This window comes from Myotis davidii, unplaced genomic scaffold (assembly GCF_000327345.1).
Source record: "Myotis davidii unplaced genomic scaffold, ASM32734v1 scaffold1035, whole genome shotgun sequence".
NCBI lineage: Eukaryota > Metazoa > Chordata > Mammalia > Chiroptera > Vespertilionidae > Myotis > Myotis davidii.
The window spans coordinates 6105-7673 of record NW_006286719.1 but is presented as its reverse complement, the minus strand read 5'-3'; the positions used below and the strand labels follow the sequence as shown (position 1 = coordinate 7673).

The 1569-nt window shown below is 44.9% G+C and overlaps 1 protein-coding gene across 1 annotated transcript in view; it reads right to left on the bottom strand.

Moving 5' to 3' along the window:
* The window catches only part of NEK3 (NIMA related kinase 3), a 26507-nt gene extending 26387 nt beyond the window's left edge, over positions 1-120 (bottom strand). The window contains 1 exon segment of the mRNA XM_015560606.1: positions 3-120. Within this exon segment, the coding sequence (XP_015416092.1) occupies positions 3-90 (88 nt within the window). The 5' untranslated portion in view covers positions 91-120.
* Positions 121-1569: the final 1449 nt, after the last annotated feature.

The following is a 1569-nucleotide window of genomic DNA, read 5'->3' as shown; positions in this document are numbered from 1 at the left end:
CAAAAGGGCTCTGCCGAAGGAGCCCTCCCCGATCACTCTCAGGACTGTGTAGCCATCCACGCTGGGCACCCCTACGCAGCCCGGCTCCATTTTCGCAGTCTCCACAGGTTCTCCCAAACTATATTCTAAAACAGAAACAGCTGAGAATTACATTTATTATCAAAAGGCAGAATTAATTCAAAGTAGCTCTAATCACATGACAGGACAATAGCAACTTATTCCTTTATTCTTTCAACAGTTTGATACCGAGCACCTGCACCAGCTTTTATAATCCTGCGCAAATCTCTCGTCATTCCTGCCCTCACAGACACTCAGTGTAGATGGGACCACAGATCTCAACAAATGTAGGGTAGTGAGTCTTAACAGATAGAGCTACTCTGGCATCCAGCAGAAATATCCAGGCAAAAAGTTAGAAAAATGATATTTAAGCTAAAGCCTGAAGGATGAATATAAGCTGGCTAGGCAAAGAGGGGGGGAAGAGTGATGGAGGGAATCACATATTTAGGAGCAAGAGCTTGTGTTCAGTTCAAAAAATTGAGAGGACTGTACCAGGCTGGTAAAGCAGATAGGGCCTGTCTGAAGGCCACTGTAAGCCAAGCTCAGGTTGCTGGATTTCATCCTTAAGGTAATTAATAGGTTGTCTCCGAAGGGTTTTAACCAAGACAGCAATATGATCATATTTGCATATTAATACAATCACTCGCTCTGGCTGCAGAGAGAATAGACTACACAGGGGAGGGGCAGGAGGGCCAGAGTGGAGACTCCAATAGAAAGGTAGGGAAATGATGATGGAATGGAATAGGATAGTGGCAACGGATATAAAGAAAATGGGAAGGAAATGTGTAGAAAGAATTGACAAGATTTCTGGCGACAGATTTGGGGACAAGCAGGGGGAAGGGGACAAGGCAGACTCCCAGTTTCCTGGTGTAAACTGAATAAATGATGGTATCATTCCCCGAAAAAGAGGCAAGTCAGAATGGTTGTGTGCATGGCTTTTGTTTGATTTTTCTGGCCAGGGAATGTGACAGGGATGTGGAAAGGCATGTTGATTTGGAGGTGCCTGGCGCTAACAAGAGATATTAAACAGTCTTTGAACTCAGTCCCCCCTTCTGTACTTCCAAGATAAAGCAGCTAAGTTGTATTGCTTAAGATGTAAGAGAGAATGAATAGAAAATTCCTAATACTTTGGTACATAGGAGGCCCCAAATAAAGGGCCGCTATTATTATCATCATTGAAATCTTAGAAAAGTGATCGTTTTTTTATTATTACAGAAAAAACACTGGATGAGTTTACTTACTTTTCAGAACGCTTACTTGTAGTGGTTTATTTGTTTTTAAATCACACCACAAGGAATTATGCGGCATAGAGGGCAAGGCAGCTAAAGCAAAAATCACTAAGCAAAAACTAACAGTGATGTGGAAATGCCAGAAGCGGGATCACCGGGGAGGCACAGGTGAGTTGAGAAGGTGCGCGCGGGGTGACCGCACCATGGGGACCAGGCATTCAGTTCACTCGCGACCCAATCCGGTCTCCCGGGCACCACGCTCCCGGGCACCACGCTCGGGGCG